This window comes from Bufo gargarizans, chromosome 3 (genome assembly GCF_014858855.1).
Source record: "Bufo gargarizans isolate SCDJY-AF-19 chromosome 3, ASM1485885v1, whole genome shotgun sequence".
Classification (NCBI taxonomy): Eukaryota; Metazoa; Chordata; class Amphibia; order Anura; family Bufonidae; genus Bufo; species Bufo gargarizans.
Window position 1 is genome coordinate 477,907,657 of NC_058082.1, and position 26,394 is coordinate 477,934,050.

General features: G+C 43.1%; 1 protein-coding gene across 5 annotated transcripts in view; it reads right to left on the reverse strand.

The window, feature by feature from the left end:
- SPECC1 (sperm antigen with calponin homology and coiled-coil domains 1) overlaps nt 1–26,394 on the reverse strand; it is a 375,500-nt gene that overhangs the window by 137,683 nt on the left and 211,423 nt on the right. For all 5 annotated transcript variants that reach the window (XM_044283769.1, XM_044283770.1, XM_044283771.1 and 2 more), the window contains one exon: nt 4,639–4,846. In XM_044283769.1, the coding sequence (XP_044139704.1) occupies nt 4,639–4,846 (208 nt within the window). The remainder of the gene's footprint in view (nt 1–4,638; nt 4,847–26,394) is intronic.

Genomic DNA, 26,394 nt, shown 5'->3' on the forward strand with positions numbered 1-26,394 from the left:
ATCACTGCTTGGATCTCACAATCTAAGGTCCCTATCAGTAGGTCTTTGGTGTGTGGGAGGAAACCGGAGAACCCAGAGGAAACCCTAACAAACTCCATACAGATGTTGTTCTTGTGCGGATTCAAACCTAGGACCCCGGTGCTGCACCGCACCAGTGCTAACCACTGAGCCACCATGCTGCCCATATCCCATAAGACGTGATCTGAGCACTGTGTCTGCTAAAAACTAGAAGCAGCTGCAGGCCTCCACAGAGCATCGCACCCCTTCCATTCTGATTATCGGGATTTCAACAATTGGACCCCCACAGTTACTAGTATATGTTACTAGTATATCCTAGCAATGTTGTGGGACACCTGGATCCGTATTCCTGTTCTTATGACCTTGTGCAGGGGGTTAAATATGATGCATCTACTGCTGAATCTCACATTGAAGAACTGGGCACACTGACCAAGTAAAAGCAGCTCTGGAAGGTCTCTTGTGCTTCCCTACCCGAAGGCAGCATAGGATGGAGAGGCAGACGCCGTGCACCACGTCTGATGGTAGATTTACTGTCTTATTGCTGTTAGTGCAGTGTTTTTGTTGTAGAAAGATTGTCCCTGCCATCTCCCTATAGCCAGGCTTTGATTAAATCAGCCCCTATCTTCTTCCTATACCTGGCTGTCATTTTACATGCCCTGCTATTACTGTGCACATCTTCTGTTGAGTCCTGGCAAGAAAAAAAAAAGCCTCATCAGTGGAGTCCACCTCTGGCCTCATGCACACGACAGTGTTTTTTCACTGTCAGTGATTTGGCTTCAGTGGTCCGTGTCCAATTTTGCTTCAGTTGTGTTTCCTTGTGTCTGCCTTTTTTTTTTGTCTGACAGAGGGAAAAAAAGGAAGGTTAATGAAAAGTGTAATTTTATTACACCAAGGTTTTGTAGAAAAAAAAACGGAAACGGACACGGACACAGATGACATACCAGTTGTGCATCTGGTTTTTTTTTATGGACCCGTTGACTTGAATGGGTCCGTCCTCCGTTTTTCACTGACAAAAAAAATAGGACAGGTTATATTTTTTTGACGGACTGGAATCACGGATCATGGACGTTGTGTGCATCCGCGTCCGTTCCGTCATTTTTCACAGTTTAGTGGAGGTCCCATTCATTTCTATGGAGCTGTGAAAAAAAACTGATAGTCCTCTGTTTTTTTCTCTGCGTCCGTGATTCTCGTCCGTCAAAAAAATATAACCTGTCCTTTCTTGTCAGTGGAAAACAGAGGACGGACCTATTCAAATCAAAGGGTCTATCAAAAAAATAAACGGATGCACAACTAGTATGTCATCCGTGTCCACGTGAGGTTTTTTTTCTACAAGACCTTGGTGCAATAAAATTACACTTTTCATTAACCTTCCTTTTTTTCCCCCCGTCAGACAAAAAAAAAAGGCAGACACAGGGAAACACAACTGAAGCTAAATCGGACACGGACCACTGAAGCCAAATCACTGACAGTGAAAAAACACTGTCGTGTGCATGAGGCCTTAGACTGTTGTACTTTTTATTTTTTTATGCATCATCCACTCTCCTTGGTCATTTTTTTGTCTTGATCTTGGATAACCCCTTTAAAAGGGTAGGTCATCAGTATCTGATCAGTGGGGGTCTGATACCCAGGACCCCCGCCGATCAGCTGTTTTGAGAAGGCACTAGTGCTTTTGTGAGCACCACTGGCTTCTTTCTGCTTACCAAGCACAGCGCCGTACATTGTATAGTGGCTGTGCTCTGTATTGCAGCTCAGCACCATTCACCTAAATAGGGCTGAGCTGCTCCTAGGCCACGTGATCAATGAACGTGTGATAGGTCATCAGTATAAAAAATAAATAAAAATAATCTCTAAAACCCCTTTAATTGCTGGTGGGAACACCTCCGAGTCCTGGTACCTTTTTCCGGAAAAAAAAAGAAATTGATAGCATGTCTAGAATAGGTTTGTATACAGGGAGAGGAGTCGGGTGGGGGACGAGGGAGGCAGGAATCTCAGGCTTTTCTTAGGAGTCCTGCAGGACTTAAACAGCTTTTTTCAAGAAAAAGGTAAATTGAAGAATAGAAAGCTACATACTATCAAGCTTAATGTGACCCCCAACCCCCGTCCCGTTATTTATCCTATGCTGACCTAGAGACCTGAATTAGTAGTAACAATTTTGATAAAGTACAATGTCTCATGACAGACCTCAAGGCGAGGTGCTAGGACATGACTGCTGTCACTAGAACAAAGTGGCAGTAGCTCTAGAAAAGCGCTGTACCACTTCTCCAAGTCAGATCTAATCAGAGTTTTCCAGAGACCCCATGGCCGGTCCATTCTAATCAACTGGCAACAATATAGGCCCTAAATAAATCAGAGCCGAGCTGACAAGGGATGAGGTTGCTCTGGGCTTTCCTGGTGCAGGTGCTACTTTGTTCTAGCGAGGATTATAGCAGCGGGGATTACAGCAGTGGACTGCAACAGATGGCATGTCCTAGTGATATGCTATCAATGTCTGTCCTGAGAAAACCCCTTTAATTCAGCAATCAGCTGTCTAGAAATGATAGCCTAATAGTCCAGCAGGAAAGCAATTATCTGGATTCTCATAAAAACCAAGGCAGGTGGCAGAGCACAGAACCAGGAGGATCCTCAAATTTACAAAAAAAAAAAAAGTGAACATACCATATTTTATGTTCGGATTTTACCATCAGCTGCCTTCCTGGAGGCTTCTTCTCCTTACAAGTCAATCATGTATACTTTTATATCTGATAATCCAGTTTGCACCATGTTGATCATAAAAGATTGGTGAAGGCTGTTATAATTAAAGGGACTTCACAGGATTTATGGCTGCTTCCTTCCAAAAATAGTGACACACCTGTCACAAGGTTGTGGTACTTCACCTCAGCTCCATTCACTTCAGTGAAGCTGACCTGCAATACCGCACACAACCCCAAGATAGGCAAGGCGCTGTTTCTGGAACATAGCAGCCATGTTTTTGTAGTCTTGGACAACCTCTTTAAAGGGGTTGTTCAGCCTTTACTAAATGATGACCTATCCTCAGGATGGGCCATCACTAGGTGATCGTCAGGGTCCTACACCCTGCACCCCCACTGATCAGGTGTTTGGGTATAGCTCCATGGCCGGAAGTCGGCGCTGGAAATACACAGCTCTGCAAACCCTGTAGTGGAGGGAGTAGCACTGTAGTAAGGAGTTCCCTCCATTACAAGGTAGACCTTTTGTCACCAGCTTCCACCGACGGAGCTATACCCAAACAGTTGACCGGTGGGGGGTGCAGAGTGTTGAACCCCTGCTGATCAGCACAAGTTACAAAAACATGGGTCCTAGGTTCCATAAACGGCACCTTGTCTATCCAGGGGTTGTGTGTGGTATTGCAGGGTGTCAGACCTCCGCCAATCAGCTAGTGAGGATAGACCATCACTTAGTAAAATCTGGACAACCCCCATTAAATTGTATGGCTTGCAGACAGCAAATCATCCATATTCTATGCGTCAGAGACAAACATTGCTCGGATCACAATGCTTCCAAATTTCAGACTGTGACCTCTCACCGTGATATATGAGGTGCAGTTTTCCCTATATTTTCTGCAGTCATTTTACATGAAGACACATTTTTTTCCATAAATCTCTCTTGACTGCCGTCTTAATGGATTTTCTAAGTTTCCTTGGAGATCGCCTTATCCTCTGTCATGCAGCACACAGATGATGACCTCCTAGTTCTATTGCTGTATTATCTAATCACAACAAGCTTCCTGCCTGGAACAAGACCAAGTGAGAAGTTTTCTGTTCAGTCACTCTTAATGGGGAGCGGTGGAGGGAGACAATACCGCAGAATGTCTTCAAGGACGGTATAGGAACTATGACAAGCAGCCATGTGTAGGGCGGTAAATTTTGCATCGAATATAATTATGAAGTCTGGAAAATGCGTAAAAAATGTATGGGTCATGTGCATGGACCAGGTACCAGTACCTTACTTTCATATGGTAGTAGTGCCATACAACATAAATGCCACCATACAGTGCCCAAATCATACAAGCATACAGTGCCCAAATCATACAAGCATACAGTGCCCAAATAACAGTTCTATACATAAAGAATTCTGCTGCTCTCTACTTCCTTTTCCCAGATCAAGGACAGGAAATGGCTGGAAAAAACACTCAGACTGAGTGATGTCACCACTGTGGCCGAGGATTGGTTACAGACATTTCCAGCCAATTTCTGTCGGGCCGGGACAAGGAAGTAGAAACAGTGATGATGGAAGCAGTGTCAGAACAGCAGCAGGCAGGGGATCGGTGAGGTGAGCAATGCTTATTTTTTATTTTAACTCAGTCGGGTCCTTTAAAAAATAAATCCTCCTGGAGTTTTCTGGTGGTCAGGGTCATAAGTCTTTGTTGCCAGTTGGTTCTCTCTTTAGTTGCAGTTGGTATGCCCTGTGTGACCGCCCAAGTAAAACATCTCTAAGGTTTGCTGAGATTACTGTGGCTTTTCTGTTGAAACCACAGATTTGATAGACCAAGCCTAAATAAGGCCTGAAATAAACCTAAACAGTATAGACCAGTGATCTCAATAGTCAAAGCTTCTGATTCATCACAGCTTCCATGGTAGGCTTTCCCATTCATTGAATACTTACTTTCCAGGTCACTGATGAGCTGGTTGTTATGTAGTTTCACAGCGCGATGTTGCTCTACTTGGTCCTCCAGTTCAAATATAGTGTCCTTCATGTCTTTTATCTCTGACTCTCTCTCAGAGCTCTTCTCCAGTAGCTTCAGGTTTGCAGATTTCAACTGCTCTTCCCTCTGGTCACCCAGTTCCTTCAGGTCATGGCACTCCGTTTCCACCTGTGGACACATCATAAGCATAAAATATCACCATTCTACCTACAGCACTGGGGTAAACAGATTTCAATGTTAGAAGGCCTCCATATACTGTATATTATGCAAACATTACAAAAGGCAAGCACCGTAATCTGTTAATGTAATGAAGCTTATCCTATCATTGTTCATCGAATATTGGATTGTAGAGGCAGATTCCAGAGTTCAGGAGGTATCTAACCTCTACGTGACACATTCAATAAAAGTTCAGTGGAAGTTATTTGCAAAGAACTCATGATGTCTCAGGGGATGTTATATATTTAAATAGGAATCCCAACACAAAAAAAAAAAAAAAAAGTTTGGATGTGGTTTAAAAACATTAAAGGAGCTCATACTCACCTCAACGATCCCCTGCCACTGCCATTCTGATGGTTCCGGGCCCCCAATGCACTCCACTTTCTGCTCCTGTTCTCGACATGGCAGGAAATAGCTGGTAATACCACTCTGTGATGACCCACCGCAACCAGCTCTGGACTATAATACAGACTAACTCTGTGTTACATCATGTATTTATAAAGTGGCTCAACTATTGTTTATCTCTAGTGGTGTACCTAACATGGAGGCAGACCACGCAACGGTGCCCGGGGGAAGAGGAGCCCGGTGCTGAACTCTCTTATGTTCCAGACATGAAAACACTGCATTTTTATGCAGACACCACTAGGGGAGCTCAGTGCAAAGAGATTTTTTACAGCTTCCATTGGAGTCAATGGTGATTGTATAAATTCCTGTGCACTGAGCTCCAGCAAGTGGTGGCTTCAGCCAGTCTTATAATAGAGCTGCATAGAGAGATTTATCAATCAATGTATTTATGCCTTTTGGCCGTCGTAAATACATAGAGAAGTACGGCATTCAGAACGAGCGCCATATTCAGATAAGTCAGATAAAGTGGGTGGAGGTGGAGAGCGATTTTTTTTTTTTTCTAACTACGAATTGTTTTTAAAGATGAGTTTCTTCGTCTTAATAAAAACAGAAATCCAGGGTGTCACACTTTGCAAAATGCTTTACAAATATGGACATGCCCTTTAAATTTTGCACAACTATGATATATGTCCTGAGGAGACATACCTGAACCATCAATCAGGAGTGATGTCAAGGCCTGACCTACAGCATTCGTGTAGGAATGCCGCTCCACGGCTTCTTTGTATCATCTGCTCAGACTATGGAAATCAACTGCAGAGAGGACTCGCTAATCACTGAATCATCCCTTATTTCATAAGTCACTAAGGTCGATTGAACTGAGGAACAGGATGAACACTCACTGTGTGAGGATTAACAATACCACAGGGTACAGACATTTACCACATCAACAAAGGAGTGTCCATGAGCACATATGGAACAGACTCAAATATTCCAAGCCCTGGGGCTAGTCTATTACGTCATTCAGCAGGATATATTCTTCACATTACGATCAAGTGCCAGACGGTTAGCTGGATTCTAACATAAAGGAAACATTAGATACTTCAGATGAAGTGCAAACATCAGTCTCATCCTTGACTTACCCTGATCATTAGGAGTGGTTATACTGCGGGGGGCGTGGCCTGACCGAGCTAGATGGCGGCTGCTTGAGAGCGGAGCTCCCGCCACTGGATCCTAACTAAGCCCTGTAATAGCGATACCCGACACATAATAATGAAGATTCAGTCGAAGGAACAGACTAGAGCCGCCGCAGAACAAAGAAAGGACTCACCGCATCAGTCAGACATGGAGAGATACCTTCAGAAATCGGCACCTCAGGTCCCGGCGCGACCACCTAAGATGGCGCCTAAGCGGCAAACTGAAGGAGGCTCCTGTGAAGCATCGAGTCCCGAGACCCTGCAGGAAGAAGCAAGCGAGGTGAGCGGGTCTCAAGCAGAGACGGGCGGTGCGGCGCTCACTAGGGACTTTATAGAGCAAGCGCTGCAAAGAGCTCTGGCACCCATCGCAGCGGATCTAACTGCCATAAAGACAGATGTCCGCCATATTGGGGACAGAGTGGAGTCTTTAGAACAAGTGCAGGACGCCATGCTCACTTTTAATACGGCGGTCAAAGACGCGCTGGGATCCCACACCAGAGCCATGAACACCCTGTTGTTTCAAATGGAGGATCAGGAAAATAGAAGCCGCCGCCGTAACATCAGGATTCGGGGCCTACCTGAGGCTGCTGACAAAGAGGACTTGGAGCTTGTAATGAACGCATTATTCACCTCACTGTTGGGGCAGGAGAGAGCTCAGTCCATTATTGTAGAAAGGGTTCATCGTGCATTGAGACCCAAGCCAGGCACCTCAGAGAACCCTAGAGACATCATCTGTGGCTTATTGAGCTACAGGGACACAGAAGAATTGCTGCAAAAAGCTAGGGAATCAAAGGAGGTGACACTGCAAGGAAGAAATGTACAGATTTATCAAGACCTGGCAGCGTCTACCCTTCAGAAGCGGAGACTGATGAAGCCATTAACGGATCTCCTGCGGGCTTCGAAATTCCCATACCGGTGGCTCTTTCCATTTGGTATCTTAATCACTGCTGGAAACCGCCGATTTACCGTGAGAGCGCCGGCAGACTTGGTCCCCTTCTGGGAAATGGTGGACATCACCCCTGTGGAGATCCCCTCCTGGTTGCCTGTCCCTACAGAAGAGGAGCTGCCACCTCTGCCAGCGGTCACCCCATGGATGAAGCCAAAGCAGCAAAGGAGCGGAAGGAATAAGAGGGCAGCTGATAGAGGCATGGACATGTGATTCTCTGGCAGCTACCTAGGACATGTGCTCACACACACTGGAGGTCTGATTGCTTCCCTTATGTGCTTAACAGGGAAGTACTATCTTTACTGTTTGATGTTTTATTTTTCTTTACCCTATCCTTCTCTAGCATATGGTTTTCCTGCGGTATTATGATGTGGGACGTGCTTTGGTACTCTACAGAATCTGGTCAGTTTAATTTTATGTATATCAATAGCACTGCTAGTGTCACTGAGATATGGTGCTAGGAATTATCTATGCCGGGGCTAGTACTGACGTTAGCGGGTATATCAGAAGGATCTAGGCCGATCAGGATATGTTTTTGTTACATATTACCACCCCCCGGGTACTGAGTCCTACCCAGGACTCTGATCCATTAATACCAACGTTGGTATTTTTTTTCACTATGTTTTGTTATCATAAGTTTGAAGTTTATTATGTTTCACACTCCATACTTGGTCTTGCTCAGTCTAAGCTTGATGTCTTATCCAACGCAGTGCATAAATGGCGCCGTTGGAGGTTAATATAGCGACATTCAATGTCCACGGCTGTAAAGGCCCAGTGAAGAGAAGTAGGGTTTTTAGGTCTATTAAGTCAGCACTGGTTGATATTATTATGCTGCAAGAGACCCATTTTACTACTAGTTATATTCCTAAACTAAGTAATTCTAACTTTCATTATTGGTATCACGCATGCTCAGATAGGAATGCGTCCAAGGGGGTCAGCATAGGTGTGCGGAAAAGCGTCCCTTTTGTCTTGCACTCACAGCTACTTGACCCAGCAGGTCGTTATTTACTTCTAAATTGTGAGATAGGCCACTCTAAGTTTACACTTTGCAACTTATATGCCCCAAACGTTGGTACCGTACAGTGGCTGCTGGAGACACTAGATAAAATCTCGGCTTTTGCAATTGGCAAGATTTTAATGGGCGGTGATTTCAATGTGACTTTAAACCCCCTATTGGATTCCTCAACCCAGAGGTCGGCAATCTCTTTTAGGGCCCTAAAAACCTTACAGGTGCGGTTGAAAGCGCTACAATTAGTAGACGTCTGGCGATCTATCCATGGGGTTGATAGGGATTATACATTCTACTCTAATCCGCACAAGTCGTATCAGAGATTGGATTATCTTATGTTCCCTGAGACTAGTTTGCCACTAGTGAAATCCGCTAAAATAGACAATATAACAGTGTCGGATCACGCAATGGTGCTGTGTGCCATTCAGCTTCCTGAGCTAGTTGGCAGAGAGTGGTCTTGGAGACTTAATCACACAATACTTGACACACAAGCTCATGTGGAGTCGATTGCGAAAAAATTGCAAGATTATTTTGAGTTAAATGTCGGCACGGCTACGTCACCAGCTATCTCCTGGGAGGCACACAAGGCGGTAATACGGGGAGAATTCATTGCATTGGGCACACATATTAAGAAAGAAAGGAATAAACGCATAGTGGAACTTTTAACGCGAATATCTCAGATAGAAAAGACACATAAAAGATCACTAGCGGAAAAAGAGTTTGATCAGCTTGTCTCACTCCGGCAAGAACTAAAGTCGGTACTAAACGTTAGGGCGGCTAGAGCATACTTACGGGCCAAACATAAACATTATATACATGGCAATAGAGGCAGTAAGGTTATGACGGCGATGATAAAAAAGAGAGAAGAACAGGCCTATATTAAACAAATGAAGGCAGTAGATGGCCATATTTCCACGGACAGCAATGTTATTTCTAAGGTATTCATTGAGTACTATCAGGACTTATATGATTTACGGAAGGGAGATTCTGGGGCAGTACACAGGGACCGACAGGACAAGACGGCCTCATTCTTGCAAAAACTTAACTTACCAGCTCTGTCAGACACAGGCAAGGAGGCCCTAGTGGCTCCGGTGACCTTGGAGGAGGTTCAGAAAGCCCTAAAATCGACCCCTAAAGGCAAGAGTCCGGGACCAGATGGCCTGACTATTGCTTATTATAAAAAGTTTTTCACTATATTGGGCCCTCACCTGGTCTCTATGTTCAACTCCTTGATGAATGGGTCTCCTCTCCCCAAACAGTCATTAGAGGCTCACATTACTGTCCTGCCTAAACCTGGGAAGGACCTAACTCTCCCATCTAGTTATCGCCCGATATCCTTGCTCAACGCAGACATCAAGCTATGGGCAAAGATTTTGGCGTATCGCATAGCAACTTGGTTGGGAGGCCTGGTCTCACCAGAACAGTCCGGGTTTGTGGGGGGGAGGGAGTGCAGGGACAGCACATTTCGGGTAATACTAGCACAGCAGTATGCTTTGAGTCATGGTCAGAAGCTTACACTGTTGAGTACTGATGCCGAAAAGGCATTCGACAGAGTTGATTGGCACTTTATGGAAGCTACCTTACGCAAATTTGGGTTTCCCCCTCTATTTGTAACCGCTGTGCTGTCCTTGTACTCCTGCCCCACGGCCAGAATTCGTATCAATGGTGCTCTCACGTCTCATTTTGACATACGCAATGGGACTCGACAGGGTTGTCCACTCTCCCCCACCCTCTTCATTCTTTGTTTGGAAACCCTATTACAGGCCATTAGGCAAGATAAGGACATACAGGGACTAAAGATTGGGACCCAGTCTCACACTATAGCCGCATTCGCGGATGATATGCTCCTTTTACTTCCAGACCCGATAGTAGCATTCCCTGCTTTGTTGAAGCAATTAGATGACTTTGGGTTCGTATCCAATTTTAAAATAAACCTGGCCAAATGTGTGGCTCTGGGAATTAACACACCTCAGACGACAATAGCCCAACTCAAAAAGGGTTATCCCTTCCAATGGGAAAGTGACCACATCAAATATTTGGGGGTAAACATTACCAAAGACCCGGATAAACTTTTCTCCCAGAACTATCCCCAACTCTTAGCTGATATTAGAATTCAACTGAAAGAGCTGAAAATTCCTTTCCTGACTTGGATGGGGAGGAAGAACGTTCTCAAAACATACGTACTCCCCAAATTACTATATTTGATGCAGGCGTTGCCAGTGCATTTACCCCATCACTTTTTAACACAGATCAGGAAAACTTTTTCAGCATTCATATGGAATCAAGCTAGACCCAGACTCGCCTACCAGAGACTGATTCTCCCTAGATCCAAAGGGGGCATTAGCTTACCTGATATCAGTTGTTATTATAAGGCTATTCAAATGAGATTGCATTCGGAGTTAATCAGCCCCAAGGTTCATAAATTGGGATGCCTAATTGCTAGGATAGTGCTAGGGTCAAGGACATTAGCGCTGTTATGGGACACAGGTGGTTCTACACAGCACCACTCTAAGATACCTACATCATTAAAGGGGGTGTTGGATTGTTGGCGCACCTTGAGTAGACAATTGGGCAGTTCCACAGCCATGTCACCTTTAACACCTATTAAGTACCTACCATACTTGTTGAACATGGAATTCCGGGACGATATGGGTTTATGGGCCTCCTTGGGTGATGCAGCCATTGGAGATGTGATTGCGGGCCGACAAGTCCCGGAGGTGCCGGCCTTAAAAGCTCGATTCAAGCATATTCCTTGGACTACACCACAATACTACCAGTTCAAATGGTATTGCAAGCTATACTTGTCCACCACGCAAAACAATTATACTCCCACTTGGTATGATGCGGTGTGGAACCAGACTGCGGGTAAGAAGGGCTTGATATCACTACTTTACGGGAAAATCCTAGAGTTCGGCGTGGATACTAAACCCGGGTTTATAGAAAAATGGGGGGAGGAGCTGGGGCAACCCTTAAGCGAAGGAATTGTAAGTAGAATTTTATCCCATTCACACGGACAATCGAGATGTCTTAAACTGCAGGAAAACTCCTACAAGATAATAACCAGGTGGTATAAAACACCAGCAGTAATGCACTCTATATCCCCTACATATTCAGCGGAATGCTGGAGGTGTGGCGTCGACAAGGGCACCATGTACCACATATGGTGGACTTGCCCTATTATTTCAGTATATTGGGACGAGATATCTAAAATAGTCCAAGACATTTGTAGGATCAGTTCTCCTATCACCCCACTGGTGGCTCTCCTGAATTTGCCTGACTGTAATTACACTCTTGCCAAACACTCGCTATCTGCGCACCTTATTTCCGCAGCAAAATTGCTCATACCCAAATATTGGCTCTCAAAGAATGTTCCAAGTCTACGGGAGTGGGTAAATAAAGTACAGGAGATATGCCAATTGGAGGAGTTGACAAGTTGGGAGTCTCTATCACATGACAAATTTATATTGACTTGGGGTAAATGGGCAGATTGGTACAGGGACCGCTACGGTCGGTAGAATTCGATGCTGGGCGTTAGGGTAAAGTCATGAGGGAGAAGGAACATATTTCAGGCGGTGGGTTAATTGTAGAGGGGCAGCCAGCAGGCGACTGGTTGGGCACATGGGCCAGCTGTTTATACGGCTACAGGATATGTTGCTAAACATTATAAGGCTTGTCCTTTTATGTCTGTATTTTTCGGGTTTCTATGACTGACATCCGACGCAATTTACAGTAAGATATTTGCAGTATCTAATGTGCACATGTATGTGTTTAACTTGATGACCATTGTTTGTCTATGGAGTAATATGGTTTTGTTTTGTTATTGTTGTGATTTTGTGTATGAAAACAATAAACTATGATTTAAAAAAAAAAAAAAAAAAAAAAAAGGAGTGGTTATACTGCATATTTAACTCTATAATAGATGTTCTTAACCATCACAGGATAGGTAAAGGTGTCTGATTGCGGGAGGTGCCACTGCTGGAACCCAAACTATGCACAAGAACAGGGGTCCCGTGTCCCCTACTTGAATTGAGTGGTGGTCAAGTGTTCATTCAGAAGTTCCATTAGTCTCTTTGGGACAGATGGAGATAGCTGAGCTGCACCATCCAAATGGGGGGCATGGGACCTGTGTCCTCATAACCGGTGAAGGTCTCAGTGACCACATCACCCCCATCCCAATCAGACATTTTTCACCTATCCTGTAGATAGTGATGAATTTGATTATGGCACATCACCTTTAAGAATAACTACATATCGTAGTCTTCTACCTTCATTGGCGTAAGATGATCTAAGACATTCATGGATCAATGTATTGTGAAGTACAAATATTATAGTCCTGAGACTCAAAGTCTAAACCTGTAGTTGATGTGAAACTGAGAAAATTGTCTGTAAACTTCATGCAGGTTTTCCCCCAATATCAGGTGCTCCCCTGAACCATGTTTAAGAACAAATCAGGTTCGAAACGTGTAGACCGATTCTGCAGTACTGTACTCCTGGTGTGTGATTTTTTTTAATGGTCTTTATTAAATGATAATGTTTTGGCCTTTTTTTTTGGGTGGGTGGGGGGGAATGTAAACAACGCCACCATTAGCCCAAACTTCAGCATCTAGTCTGATCATTAGTGACTAACTATGTATCATCTACATCAAACTCACCATAACAGAGGAGACATAATAAAAAAATGAAAATTTATATATATATATATTTTTTTTTTTTTTGCACTTTGTGCCACTAATGAAAAATAGAAAAGTAGTATGAAAAATAAAACACATCAAATAAAACACTATGTATCACTAAGGCTACTATCACACTTTCGTTCGGGGCTCCGCTTGTGAGTTCCGTTTGAAGGCTCTCACAAGCAGCCCCGAACGGACCCGTCCAGCCCTAATGCATTCTGAGTGGATGCGGATCCGCTCAGAATGCATCAGTCTTGCACAGTTTGTCCTCCGTTCCGCTCAGCAGGCGGACACCCGAACACTGCTTGCAGCGTTCGGGTGTCCGCCTGGCCGTGCGGAGGCAAACGGATCCGTCCAGACTTACAATGTAAGTCAATGGGGACGGATCCGTTTGAAGTTGACACAGTATGGCTCAATTTTCAAACGGATCCGTCCCCCATTGACTTTCAATGTAAAGTCAAAACGGATCCGTTTGCACTATCATGATGGTAATGCAAACGGATCCGTTCTGAACGGATCTAAGCGTTTGCATTATAGGGGCGGATCCGTCTGTGCAGACACCAGACGGATCCGCTCCGAACGCAAGTGTGAAAGTAGCCTAAAAAAAGACGAAAAATTAAGTACCCGCACAAGTAAAAAAAATATATGAATGCTGATGTTAAAAAAATAAATAAATAAACTGAAAATGGAGGCAGTTTTTTTGCTGTTAAAAAGTTGCAAGACTTGTTTTTGCCATTTTTAAAACGCCATCTGGTATTTTTACGCCACCCTTGCCAGGTTTCCTAAAAGGGGAATTGGCGAGGGTGCGATGTGGGCGGGGCATTCGACCCCAGCACATTTATTATTTACGCCAGAAACAGGCAAAAATAATGGCTGAGATCTAGGACAGCTCGGAGCAGATTTAGATTTCGCCCTGGCTCAGGGACTTTCGGAGTTGGTCTTGATAAATCAGGGCCAATGTGTCTGGTCAGGAAGGGTCTTAACCTGGTTAAAATAGTACACACCTCATTTAACAACTATGGTGGTCATTTACACAATCTGAGACGTTTTCCCACTCATTGGTGGCGCAGTCCGCCCCCCCCCCCCCAGTATAATATACATTGAGTGCGGCCACCCCCCCCAGTATAATATACATTGAGTGCGGCCACCCCCCCCAGTATAATATACATTGAGTGCGGCCACCCACCCCCCCCCAGTATAATATACATTGAGTGCGGCCCCCTCCCAGTATAATAAACATTAGTGGCGTAGTGGGAAGTGCCAATGAGGGTTAAAAAAAAAAAAATACAAAATTAACTCACCTCCACCAATTGATCGCGCAGCTGCCGGTCTCCTGTTCTTTCTTTAGGACCTGTGAAAGGACCTGTGGTGACATCACTGTGGTCATCACATGGTACATCATATGATCCATCACCATGGTAATGGACCATGTGATTAGCTCAGTGACGTCACCACAGGTCCTGAAGCAAGAACAGGAGACCGGCAGAGTTAATTTTGTATTTATTTTTTTAACCCTCATTGGCACTTCCCACTGCGCCACCAATGTTTATTATACTGGGGGTGGGGTGGCCGCACTCAATGTATATTATACTGGGGTGGGGGGCCCGCACTCAATGTATATTATACTGGGGGGGGCGCACTCAATGTATATTATACTGGGGGGGGCGCACTCAATGTATATTATACTGGGGGGGGCGCACTCAATGTATATTATACTGGGGGGGGCGCACTCAATGTATATTATACTGGGGGGGGCCGCACTCAATGTATATTATACTGGGGGGGGCCGCACTCAATGTATATTATACTGGGGGGGGGGGCCGCACTCAATGTATATTATACTGGGGGGGGGGGGGGGGGCGGGACCTCACATACATTGTCGGCTCCATGTGGATGACTCATCCACATGAACGAGCACGCAAGGACTGAGCTCTCAGGGTGAGTCATGAGGAGGCGTGGCCGGCCTTCACTCAACTACAGGAGCCAAACCAGGAAGTTATCAGGACATCTACTGCTGGTAAGATTAAAAAAGCAAAGTGGGACAACCCCTTTAAGACCGGCGTACCCTGCTGTTCCTTAATTAATACTGTTTTGCTTTGCTTGTGTGATCCTAGAAATGTACTTCATTTATGTGTGTAATATACTGCAATTATCTAATAAAATCAATGTGTAAAAAATAAAAATAAACCGTATATATGTTTTTGGTGTATAAAAGTCTACATCTAACAAAAATTCCAAAAAGGAAAGGAAGTTTCAAACATAATAAAAAATTAACAAAGATTTCCAAAACAAAAAAATAAATAAAAATAAAAAATACTAAAACATACAGCAGGATTCCATTAAATCTCAATATTGAACAATTCTGCCATTTCCCACAGGACTCTGCAACATCAGGCAAATGAGTCTACTGTATTCCACTCACCTCATAAACGTCCATGCACATCTGGAAACCCCTGACCTTTTCACATCAGGGGGGGTGCCGTTTGGCATTGATATTCAAGTCAACTAAATCCAGCTGCCCACCACTTCCTTCTCCTCTTTCCGATTCCCATCCACAATGCACGGTGACCCCATCTCCCAGGACACAGAATAAAAAACAAATCACAGCGATGCCTCACACATTGATTTCTTTCTGGAACCAGCAAAACCTTATTTTAAACACCTGGACCCCTAAATGAAGCAACCCCAGTCCACACTGAACATTCAGCAGTCTTGTGGCTTTTACTCCGCACAATACATTTTATGACTACAAGTTATACGCGTCCAGAAGAGGATCGCAGATCTTTTCTGTAACAGCTGTACATGCAGCTACAATACTGTATTTGCAAACATTACAGATTTGGCAGTGTAGTTTATTCAGATTTTCCATATGGGGTTCGCTGACTTTCCGCACCAAAATCCAGCTGTGTTACTTGTGGATTTTACTGCAGATTTTGACACAGGATTTCCCCAATCGCACCCTCTGCGTAGCTGAAAATCCCCACAAAAATAACTTCAAAATCCCATCTACTTAGCTGGCATTGTATGATGCTGCGGATTTTCCACACGAAAATCTGCACGTAATACACACCAGGAATTTTTGCAATGGCAAAATGGAGCAAAATACTACGGTATTATTACATGACATGGAGTACCATTTCAGAGAAACCCCTATGGTCACTATTAGTCTCTGTGACCATGGTATAATTGGTGCAGGTTTTGGTGCAGGTTTTTGGTGCAGAATCAGGCACAGCAAATCTTAAAACAAATGTACAAAACCCTTTTACACACTGCAGAAAAATACCAGCCCTATTTAGGGCATGTTGCAGATTTTCAAATCTACAGCATGCTTAACCCCTTAATGACTCGGCCCAATTTCACCATAAGGACTTAATTTGACATTTTTTGCAAATCTGACCAGTGTCACTTTAAGTGCTGATAACTTTAAAACGCTTTGACTTATACAGGCCATTCTGAGATAGTTTTTTCGTCACATATTGTACTTTAGGACACTGGTAAAATTAAGTAAAAAAATAATTTATTTATAAAAAAAATAGCAAATTTACCAAAATATTTTGAAAAATAGAAAATTTCCAAGTTCCAATTTCTCTACTTCTATAATACATAGTAATACTTCCTAAAATAGTTAGTTATTACTGTACATTCCCCATATGTCTGTCTACTTCATGTTTGGATCATTTTGGGAATGATATTTTATTTTTTGGGGCTGTTACTAGGCTTAGAAGTAAATATTGAAATTTATCAGAAATTTTCAAAAACCCAATTTTTAGGGACTAGTTCAGGTCTGAAGTCACTTTGCCAGGCTTACATAATATAATCCAACCAAAAATGACCCCATTCTATAAAATACACCCCTCAAGGTATTCAAAACTGATTTTACTAACTTTGCTAACCCTTTAGGTGTTCCACAAGAATTAATGGAAAATAGAGATACAATTTCAAAATTTCCCTTTTTGGCAGATTTTCCATTTTAATATTTTTTTTAAGTTACAAAGCAAGGGTTAACAGCCAAACCAAACTCAATATTTATGGCCCTAATTCTGTAGTTTACAGAAACACCCCATATGCGGTTGTAAACAGCTGTACGGGCACACGGCAGGGAGCAGAAGGAAAGGAATGCCATACAGTTTTTGGAAGGCTGATTTTGCTGGACTGTTTTTTTGACACCATGCCCGATTTGAAGCCCCCCTGATGCAACCCTAAAGTAGAAACACCATAAAAGTGACCCCATCTAAGAAACTACACCCCCTCAAGGTATTCAAAACAGATTTTACAAACTTAGTTAACCCTTTAGGTGTTCCACAAGAGTTATTGGCAAATGGAGATGAAATTTCTATATTTTGGCAGATTTTCCATTTTAATAATTTTTTTCCAGTTACAAAGCAAGGGTTAACAGCCAAACCAAACCCAATATTTATGGCCCTGATTCTGTAGTTTACAGAAACACCCCATATGTGGTCGTAAACTGCTGTACGGGCACACGGCAGGGCGCAGAAGGAAAGGAATGCCATACGTTTTTTGGAAGGCAGATTTTGCTGGACTGTTTTTTTGACACCATGTCCCATTTGAAGCCCCCCTGATGCACCCCTATAGTAGAAACTCCTAAAAAGTGGCCCCATTTTAGAAACTACGGGATAGGGTGGCAGTATTGTTGGTACTAGTTTAGGGTACATATGATTTTTGGTTGCTCTATATTACACTTTTTGCGAGGCAAGATAACAAGAAATAGCTGTTTTGGCACAGTTTTTATTTTTTATTTACAACATTCATCTGACAGGTTAGATCATGTGATATTTTTATAGACCAGGTTGTCACGGATGCGGCGATACCTAATATGTATACTTTTTATTTATTTATGTAAGTTTAACACAATGATTTCTTTTTTGAAGCAAAAATAGTCATGTTTTAGTGTTTCTATAATCTGAGACACCATTTATTTCAGTTTTTGGGCGATTACCTTGGGTAGGGTATGATTTTTGCGGGATGAGGACTGTTTTATTGGGGCCATTACACTTTTTGTGATGTAAGGTGACAAAAAATGGTTTATTTAGCACAGTTTTTATTTAAAAAATTTTATGGTGTTCATCTGAGGAGTTAGGTCATGTCATATTTTTATAGAGCCGGTTGATATGAACTCGGCGATACCAAATATGTATACTTTTTTTTTTATTTATGTAAGTTTTACACAATAACTTTTTAAAACAAAAAAAAATGATGTTTTAGTGTCTCCATATTCTGAGCGATACTTTTTTTTTTTTTTGGGGTGCGATTGTCTCAGGTAGGGGCTAATTTTTTGCGGGATGAGGTGGCGGTTAGATTGGTACTATTTTGGTGGGCAAACGCCTTTTTAATCGCTTGCTGTTGTACTTTTTGTGATGTAAGGTGACAAAAAAATTGTTTATTTTGCACAGTTTTTATTTTTTATGGTGTTTTACCCCCTATTTTTTACCAATTTTTTTTTACTTTATTTGAGGAAAATGACGTTTTTGTTTATTTTTATATTTTTACTTGAAACTTTAAATTTTTTGTCCCACTTTGGGACTTGAACTTTTGGGGGTCTAATCCTTTACAATGCATTTCAATACTTTTGTATTGGAATGCATTGGCTGTATGAGTAATACAGTGTGTATTACTCATACAGCTTCCGGCCTGTGTGATCCAGGGGGCTGGATCTCACTGGCTCTTCACCGGAAGGCATCGCGCTGCCTTCCATGCCATCGGGTCCCCCCAACAGCCCCATGGGGACCCGATGGCACCACCGCCGCCACACCAGGTAAAAGCCGCAAACCGCACGTCTGAATTGACCTGCTGTTTGCGGCGATCGCCAACACGGGGGTGGGGGGTCCTCCCACCTCCCCCGTGCACATTTAGTCGAGGTGCCTGCTCAATGATTTGAGCAGGCACCGGGTTCCGATCACCGCCCGCCGGAACTATACATGACGTACCGGTACGTCATGGGTCCTTAAGGACTCGGGAACCATGCCGTACCGGTACGTCATGGGTCCCTAAGGGGTTAAGTAACATAAGCAGATCGTGGCAGAAAACTTCTGCTACACGGAAAATGACATTATGATGATCGACGTTATGAAAGGGCCTGGTGTACGATGGTGTAGAAGAATCAATCACATGCCTTTTAACTAGAGATAAGCGACGTTTTGAAAAATTTGATTCGGCCAATTCGCCGAAGTTCACCAAGAAATTCAATTCGTTCCGAATTGATTCGTCATAAAATCAATATAAACCAGGTATACCTAGGCCAATGTGCTGCCCAATCATATTCTTCCCACTTGGTGGCCCAATCTCAGTGTGAAGGCTTGGAAGGTAACCCTTGGCCGGGCTTTTAAAAATGGCGCGTGCAGCAGGTGCCATGGCCAACATGTATCTGCTGTTTTAAAAGAGCAGACACCTGGCACTAATGTCCGCGACCAGTGGTAATGCCTGTCACAGACTTAACTCTTCAGATGCTGTGGTTATCCGGGTGTGTTCCTGCTCCCGCCTACGGGGATCAGGGACGCCGGAGCGTGTATGCAGCAGCCCCTGTCCTCCTGTGTGATGGTACCAGAAATGCAACTCAGCGTTTCGGTGGGAAAACCTTCCTCAAAAGCAATAAAATTTAGGGATTCACAACAGAGATGACGATAATCCCATGTGGTTCCCACACGACTATTTTGCTTTTAAAATTATTAGGGTTAAAAACTTAATTCGGAACATGGTTGATGGACCAAATGTGGCCGCTGGATTATTGCAGCAACACTGTCCCTAGTGCATGAGCGCTTGTCACGTCTCTCCCTATTCTCAGCTCACTTGACAATAGCAGAGACCGCGCGGAGTGAGGGTTTTGGGGCTGCGACATCCCAGGGGATGGCTATCTGCGGATTGGCTGGCTGCACGGCATTATCTCGCGTTCTGGGGCTTCCTACCTTCACTTTGTTTTGCAGCCGCCATTTTAGGAATACTTCATTTGTTCCCATGAAGCGTGAGGAAATCTGGCTTCGTTGCGAATCAAAGTTTTTTTCTAAACTTCAGACCGAATTCCGCTTTGAATAGTTCACTTCGCTCAACAATAGTTTTAACCGATAAAGGTCTTAAGCTAAGGAATGTCCTAGGGTGAGACATAAATTAACCCAGTGAAGTTTACCATCAAAAACTCAATTTACGTAAAGTGGACCATGAAAGCGGAGGGCGGCTTATACCCTCCTGTGGACTAGCTTGGTAAATGTGTGTTATTTTAACCCATGTAACCATGTGCCAGAACAATACCACATGTGTGTAACACATGACAAGCTGATGGCTGGTGATCAAATACATGCGGAAGAAGAGTCTGACGTCACTTACACACCATTAAAATGTTACTTGAAAAAAACAGAACCAGCTGCCGCATCTGCCCCTCTATAAATGGGATCCATGGAAAGCAAGGAAGATTAATTTGCAGGCGTGCAAACTATTATACAATCCGTTGGAGAATGAGAAATAGTAATTCATAGGAACTTAAAATACGCCCTAAACAAGGTAACCTCTACTCAAACGACGTACAAAACACCCCATGGCTATGACCAGACACTGCATGAGCAGAGTACAAGTACCCAGATTTATTAAAGGGGTTATCCAACCCCTAAAATGACTCTCCATGCGCCCGGGCCCCTCACACAGGTTCTACTTACCTGGCTCCCCGACACCCGCGTCACTTCTGTTAAGTACAACCTCTGTGAGGGGCCTGGGCGTTTTTATAGCGGCATTTTAGGGGTTGCATAACCCCTTTAATCATAAAGATGGTGTCAGCATAGACAGGCTGTCTTAGACCTGCCCCAGATTTATCACAGGCTGGAGGACGAATCTGCTGCAGGGATAGACACTTTTCTCTGACTCTATTGGTTGGCTTACTTCGAGACAGGTTTTTTTACACTAGAATTTTCAGGAGCATAATTCGATATATTGGCCCCACCCCTTTCCAACAAAGACCCACCCACTTTTCACTAAACCCCACCCTCTATTAGAGTATGACAGAAAAAGTCCCTACTACCAATCTTTGCCACTTTTTTAGTCAGATTTTAGACATTTAATCTGGGCCAAGGTGTATACCCGTGACATGTGACATAGGCTCTCGAGCAGTAGCCCCAACTATCTTTTTCATCGTGCATTTTCTTGCTGATTATGAAGAAGGATAGATGCTGTGCAGTGACCCTGAGGATCACTGCTAAAGAGTTACTTTCTATCAGTGTCACAACGATCCCTACCCGGTCCCAGTTCGAGGCAGTTGTACTACCTATTCCCTGTTTAGCGTATGTGGCAACATTCCTAGAAAACAGACTAGATCAACTAGGTGATTGTAGGGTGGACTAAACGCTGTGGATCAGCTGATATTCAGCATTATACCCATTCTGAACATGACTGGTTGCAAGCAAGAAGCATTGTACAGTAACTTATTGCACAGCCAGTAATAACATGAGTAACTTAATATGGCTTACCATTAGACTTAGGCTACTTTCACACTAGCGTATTTTGAGGATCCGTCATGAATCTGCAAAAAACGCTTCCGTTACAATAATACAAGCGCATGCATCTGTCATGAACGGATCCAGTTGTATTATGTCTTCTATAGCCATGACAGATCCGTCTTGAACACCATTGAAAGTCAATGGGGGACAGGTCCGTTTTCTACTGTGCCAGATCGTGTCAGAGAAAACGGATCGGTCCGCATTGACTTACATTGTGTGCCAGGACGGATCCGTTTGGCTCCGCTTCCTCAGGCGGACAGCAAAACGCTGCAGGCAGAGTTTTGGTGTCCTCCTCCAGAGCAAAATGGTGACTGAACGAAGGCAAACTGATACTTTTCCATTTCGAATGCATTAGGGCAAAACTGATCCGTTTTGGACCGCTTGTGAGAGCCCTGAACGGATCTCACAAACAGAAACCAAAACACTAGTGTGAAAGTAGCCTTAAAGGGAACCTGTCACCGGGATTTTGTGTATAGAGCTGAGGACATGGGTTGCTAGATGGCCGCTAGCACATCCACAATACCCAGTTCCCATAGCTCTCTGTGCTTTTATTGTGGAAAAAAAAAACGCTTTGATACATATGCAAATTAACATAAAAGAGTCATATCTTACTTGTGTGACCAGAGAAGAGTCATATTTTCAAGCTCTGATTCATCTCAGGTTAATTTGCATATGTATCAAATCGGTTTTTATACACAATAAAAGCACACAGAGCTATGGGGACTGGGTATTGCGGATGTGCTAGTGGCCATCTAGCAACCCATGTCCTCAGCTCTATATCTAAAATCCTGGTGACAGGTTCCCTTTAAAAGGTGGTGTCACATTTAGGAATTACATTAGCATATTGGGGTATGTTCACAACTTCACACATGGCGGATTTACTGCAGATATTTTGCTGTGGAATTGCACGGCGAAGATCTGTAGTCTATTATAGTACCAATAAAGTGATGAGATTTTAGCAAATCTCATCCACACGCTGCTGAAAAGAATCTGCAGTGTACACTGACCCACGGCGAGGATTTGAAACCCATAGCATGTAAATTTATGCTGCCGATTTCCCACTTTGGGGGAAAATCTAAGTCGCATACAAGTCGTGTGGATTTGTCACAGATGTTTCCACTGCAAAGGATGTCTCATGTGGACGTACCATTAGGGCAATCTACATGAAAAGAGGCCCTCATCAGGACCAGAGTGGAAAGTGGTAATAATAGTTGGAGGACTTGCCCAGTCATTTGAACGGGCACCATGTGAAGGTGGCCATACATGTTACATCACAAGTGCACAAGCTTTTTTTGGTCTGAGGGCCGCATTGTCAAACGGTTCCATTTCTAGGGGCTGCAACAACAAAAAAAAAAAATGTTTGATTGGCGCGCGTTTGCATAAGCCTATTACACAGGCTGATGGAACGTGACTGGGGGAGGAATAATTGCTACAGCAGACATCCCTCTCTAACTCAATTCTACTGATGATCGGCAGTACATCCTGATTACACGGGGAGATGTGCTGCCGATAATCGGCATCTTTCATCCTGATAAAAGATGCCAATCAGCATGCTCGTTTGCTCATTTAGGCTAGAGCTACACCGCAACATCTGTCACAGAAATATCACGCAACATTTTTCATAATGATAGTCAATGGTGTCGCACTGCGGCACAACAGTTGCAAAGAATACATCAAAGTTGGATTTTTGTGTGACTGTCGCAGTATGTCACTTGTCACAGTGCAACGCCATGGACTATCATTCCAAAAAATGGCACGCGACAACGCTTCGACACATGTTGCAGTGTTCTTGTACCGTTTGTTGCGCGACATGTCGCCGTGTAGCCCTAGCCTTATCTGCAGGGCAGGATTATACGGGCCGCAGCGTCAGGAATGGGCATTCCTATGAACACTTGTTCCCCACTATGCAGTCTAATGGCGGCTTAAGTGGCGACATTTCCATCCCTGCTATGCTGCCTCCTATTGAGCACTTTCCTTCACTGCAGAGGACGGGCTCATTGGTTATTACCTCCTGTCCCACAGCGACTAGTTAGATCGGTGTGACCGATGCCCTAAAATAACCAGGAAGCACTTTCCCTTATTAGCGGGGAAAACAATCACTGGTTAATCCTTAACAGTTGCAATTTATTTGTTGGACTACCAAAATCATTTTTTATATGACACATAGGGCTTTTTAATATGTTTTAGCAATTTTTTGTTATTTATTTGGGGAAAGGTAATTTTTTTGATATTACTGCTTCTTGTTCTTCAAATATACAAGCTGAAACCAAAATGCTAATACTAAAGTGGATTTCCCTATTTTGTGCTGGTCGTCTTCAGATATAACATGTTTAGCTATGCATGAATGGGCTGATAAAGGCGACAGTTTCAGTTGGCGCTGGCGTTTTTATTTTATTATATTTTTTATATTTATTTTGAGACATAATATAAATATGTGACACTGACCCTTTTTTTATTTTCTTTTTTTTGCACTTTTCCACTGTAACTAAATCAAGCCCCTGTGGGGGCATTCTACACAGACAAAGCTGATCAGCAGCTGACCTGTAGCTCTGCTATGCCCGATACACCTGGCGATCACCAAGGAAAGGAAAAAGGCACCAGCGGTAATAAACTGCTTATGTCTTCACTGACAGCCAGGGACCTGCCCTGCTCCTACTAGACTGCAGGAGGAGTCCAGCTATATACAATGCTGCAGTCAGAGACACAGCTGATCGCACAGGCAGATAATCAGCTGTGTCTCTGTCCACAGAACAGGGGGGCAGCAAATCATGGCTATGCAAGCCACACGCCACCAACGGGCCACAGGTTCTACACCCCAACAATTTTCGACAGGACCACCTGAAACTTATTCTCCTCTCCATAGAACACATGCATGGTAAGCTGCGACAACTGTGCATGTACTCTAACTGGGGGAAGAAAATGTGTAGGTCCCACCTCTGGGAGCTGCTCCTATCTTGAAAACTGGGCCACCGAGTTCCAAAAACACCCTTTTAAGCTAGCTTGGCTATTTTAAGAACTTCCATATAAGTGAATAAAGACAGCCAAATATATACGTCACCACCTCTCTATTCATGGTGTCTGCAAGTTGGCACCCCATTCTTGAGTAAGAAGTTGGTACCGTGGATATGCCATTAATGTCCCAGTTGGGAATATCCCTTTAATGTTTAGTTTCTCTTCTAGTGGTGATCCATGGAAAATAAATGCTAAGTGACTGCTGGCAGTCACAGTAAGGGTCCATTCACACGTCCGTTGTTTCTTTCCTGATCTGTTCTGTTTTTTGCTGAACAGATCTGGACCCATTCATTTTCAAAGGGTCCTGAAAAAAAAAATATGACATTGTGCTGTCCGTTTTTTTTCAGGACCCATTGAAACGGACGTGTGAATAGACCCTAAGGGGACACATTGTGATCAGCTTACAATCAAGGGACACTTCTAATAATTAAAGGGAACCTGTCATCAGCATTATGCTGATCTCACTGAGGGCAGCATAAATTAGTGAAGAAATGCCAATTTCAGCAGTATGTCACTCATGAGCTTAACCCCTTCAACCCCGGGCCTGTTTTCACCTTCCTGCCCAGGCCATTTTTTGCAAATCTGACATGTGTCACTTTATGTGGTGATAACTTTAAACCGCTTTTACTTATACAGGCCATTCTGAGATTGTTTTCTCGTCACATATCGTACTTCACGACAGTGGTAAAACTAAGTTAAAAAAAAAAACATTTTATTCATTAAAAAAAAATACCCAAATTTACCCAAAAATTGGGAAAATTTGCAAATTTTTATTTCTCTACTTTTATAATAGATAGGAATACCTTCAAAAATAGTAATTTGGGGGGAAGGAGGGATTGTTTGGGTCCCAAGAGATTATTGAGGAATTACTGTTGATTTAAATGCCTGTCATTGTTATTCATTGTCAAAGCATTCATGTAACCATGGACATTCATTTACTGACCAATGATAACATTCGATAACAATCAATGTCAGATATCATATGTAATGCTTGATTTATTTTGTCAATTTTCTTTGAAAATCCAATAAATGTTAAAAAAAAAAAAATAGTAATTACTTTACTTTCCCCATATGTCTACTTCATGTTTGGATCATTTTGAAAATGACATTTTTGGGGGACGTTAGGAGGCTTAGTAGTTTGGAATCAAATCTTGAAACATTTTGGAAAATTTCCAAAACCCACTTTTTAAGGACCAGTTCAGGTCTGAAGTCACTTTGTGATGCTTACATAATAGAAACCACCCCAAAATTACCCTATTTTAGAAACTACACCCCTCAAGGTATAAAAAACTGATTTTACAAACTTTGTTAACCTTTTAGGTGTTCCACAAAAATTGATGGAAAATGGAGATGAAATTTCAGAATTTCACTTTTTGGGCAGATTTTACATTTTAATCATTTTTTCCAGTAGCAAAGCAAGGGTTAATAGCTAAATAAAACTCAATATGTATTACCCTGATTCTGCGGTTTACAGAAACACCCCACATGTGATCATAAACTGCTGTACGGGCGCACTGCAGGGCGCAGAAGGAAAGGAACGCCATATGGTCTTTGGAAGGCAAATTTAGCTGAACTGGTTTTTAGATGCAATGTCCCATTTTAAGCCCCCCTGATGCACCCCTACAGTAGAAACTCAAAAAAGTGACCACATTTTGGAAACTACGGGATAAGGTGCCAGTTTTATTGGTACTATTTTGGGGTACATATGATTTTTAATTGCTCTATATAAAGTTTTTTGTGATGCAAGGTAACAAAAAAAAAATTGATGTTTTGGCACAGTTTTTATTTTTACAGCGTTTACCTGAGGGATTAGGTCATGTGACTCTT